Raw genomic sequence first — 1909 nt, 5'->3', positions numbered from 1 at the left:
ATGCAGTTTTTGAGATATGTTTCTTTTGTGTGTTGGCTGGTTCTGCTGGTAGCCATGTTTAACATTAGGACTGTCTTATGCTGATAGATGATTCCACTATGAATAATCGCTCGGTTTCATTTTTTTATTCAAATCTTGACAACTATTGGACTCGCATGTCATTGAAGATCTTGATGATTGGTTTGCCTCGCTTAATTTAGGAGAAATCTTGACTATCCAAGGTTATTATTTTATTTATTTGTCCCTCTTTTAATCAAATATATGTTTACTCTCATTTCTGGAAAATCACGTATACGGATTTTCTTTTTTATTATTGATTTGAAAAAAAAAAAAACCGGGTATTTTGATCTTTTGGGGTATTTTATGGAAGGAAATATTCGTTCTTTCCTTTTATTTTTGGCTAAAGTTTACATTGATATAATGATTGTTTTAATTGGTACTCATGTTGGAAAGGAAATCTCTGCTGATTGGATATTTCTTTTCCTTTTATTTGCTTGGGCTGGCTTTAAATATTTGACTGATATAAGTGTGATTTTGATATTTATAGGAAAGTTTCATTGATTGATATTCTCTCTATTGATTGATATTTATAGGACTGATTTGAAATTATTTGACTAAGTGTGATTTTTATATTTATGGGAAAATTCTATTGATTGATTACATCAAATATTCTTTTTTCCTTTTTACGCTTGGGCTGATTTATTTTTTCCACACTGTATAAACAACCCCTCCTCATTTTTCATCAGGACAACTTACAACTTACACTCTCACACGAAAGTTTAAACTAAGAAATAATTTTATTTTATTATTTCTGCACTCTTTTTTGGAGCATTAATCTTGACCTTTTCGGTGGCAATTCGTTCTCGGATCCCGTGCTTCTTGGTTTTTCTTTTGCTATTATTATTCATTATCGTCAACCGGTAATTCACTCATCGCTGCATTCTTTTCTTATTCTGTAGTATTTGCGATAGCAGAACATAGAAAGCATGTGTATAGGAACTAATTTGAAATAATGATGTTGTGCTTGCCTACTATGCCTTTGTTTTTTTGTACCTTTGTTTAAGATCGCGTGTTGTTTAAGACCATGTGTTGGTGTGTTTCTTTTGTGCTTGCCTTGCTTTTTTAGTTCGTATATAACAGGTATCATTAATTGGTGTTTTTGGGATTGCAAGAGCCGCCAGGGTGTTTAAGAGGGACTATATTATTCCTTTCTAGTTTAGTTGCTTTTTTTTTTTTTTAATATATATTTGATCTGTAATAGTATTGTATAAACGCTGATGTAATAATACCCCGGGGACTGCTTGGGGGGCGGGGTTTACGTGTTTTGATGTGCTATGTGACTCATTTAGGCAAACCTAATTTAGGTTGACTAATTTTCACTCCTTATTCCTCCTTTCAAAAATACCAAAAAAAAAATCCCTATATTAATTGAGTTTCAAAATTGGCTATTGGTTTGAAATCTCTCTTTTATCACTCACATTCATGACATTGTGTTTGTTACTGTTTCTTGTTTTAGTTTGTAGAAAATGGGTAAAGCTACGAAGTGGTTCAAGGGGTTGCTTGGGATGAACAAAGACAAGCAAAATGTAGGCATGTTGAATTCCTCCGAAAAGAGAGAGAAGAAAAGATGGAGCTTTAGGAGGAAGTCTTCTAAAGAATCTACTGGTGAGAATCTGGTGAACTTTTCGGGGAGTGTCCTTGAGGTGGATACTAATTGGCTGAAATCTTACGTATCTGAGAATGAAACGGAGCTGAGGAAGCATGCAATTGCTGCGGCTGCTGCCGCGATGCTGCGGTAGCCGCAGCGCAAGTTGCCATGGCAATGGTGAGATTGACACGTCAAGGCCCGCAATGGGCTGCTGCTAAGATTCAAAGTGTTTTCAGAGGTTATTTGGTAAGTCATTAATTT

The 1909-nt window shown here is 34.8% G+C and overlaps 1 protein-coding gene across 1 annotated transcript; it reads left to right on the top strand.

The window, feature by feature from the left end:
* Window positions 1–14: 14 nt before the first annotated feature.
* Window positions 15–1895, top strand: LOC124891434 (protein IQ-domain 26-like; the record flags this gene model as incomplete). Its single annotated transcript, XM_047403175.1, is given in 2 exon segments — window positions 15–221; window positions 1517–1895. A coding segment is annotated over 1 exon segment (79 nt), but the record flags the coding sequence as incomplete, so codon positions are not given.
* Between the last annotated feature and the right edge of the window lie 14 nt (window positions 1896–1909).

The sequence above is a fragment of the Capsicum annuum genome, unplaced genomic scaffold (assembly GCF_002878395.1).
Source record: "Capsicum annuum cultivar UCD-10X-F1 unplaced genomic scaffold, UCD10Xv1.1 ctg35326, whole genome shotgun sequence".
Classification (NCBI taxonomy): domain Eukaryota; kingdom Viridiplantae; phylum Streptophyta; class Magnoliopsida; order Solanales; family Solanaceae; genus Capsicum; species Capsicum annuum.
The sequence above is the reverse complement of the archived record's forward strand: the minus strand, read 5'-3'. Positions and strand labels throughout refer to the sequence as shown.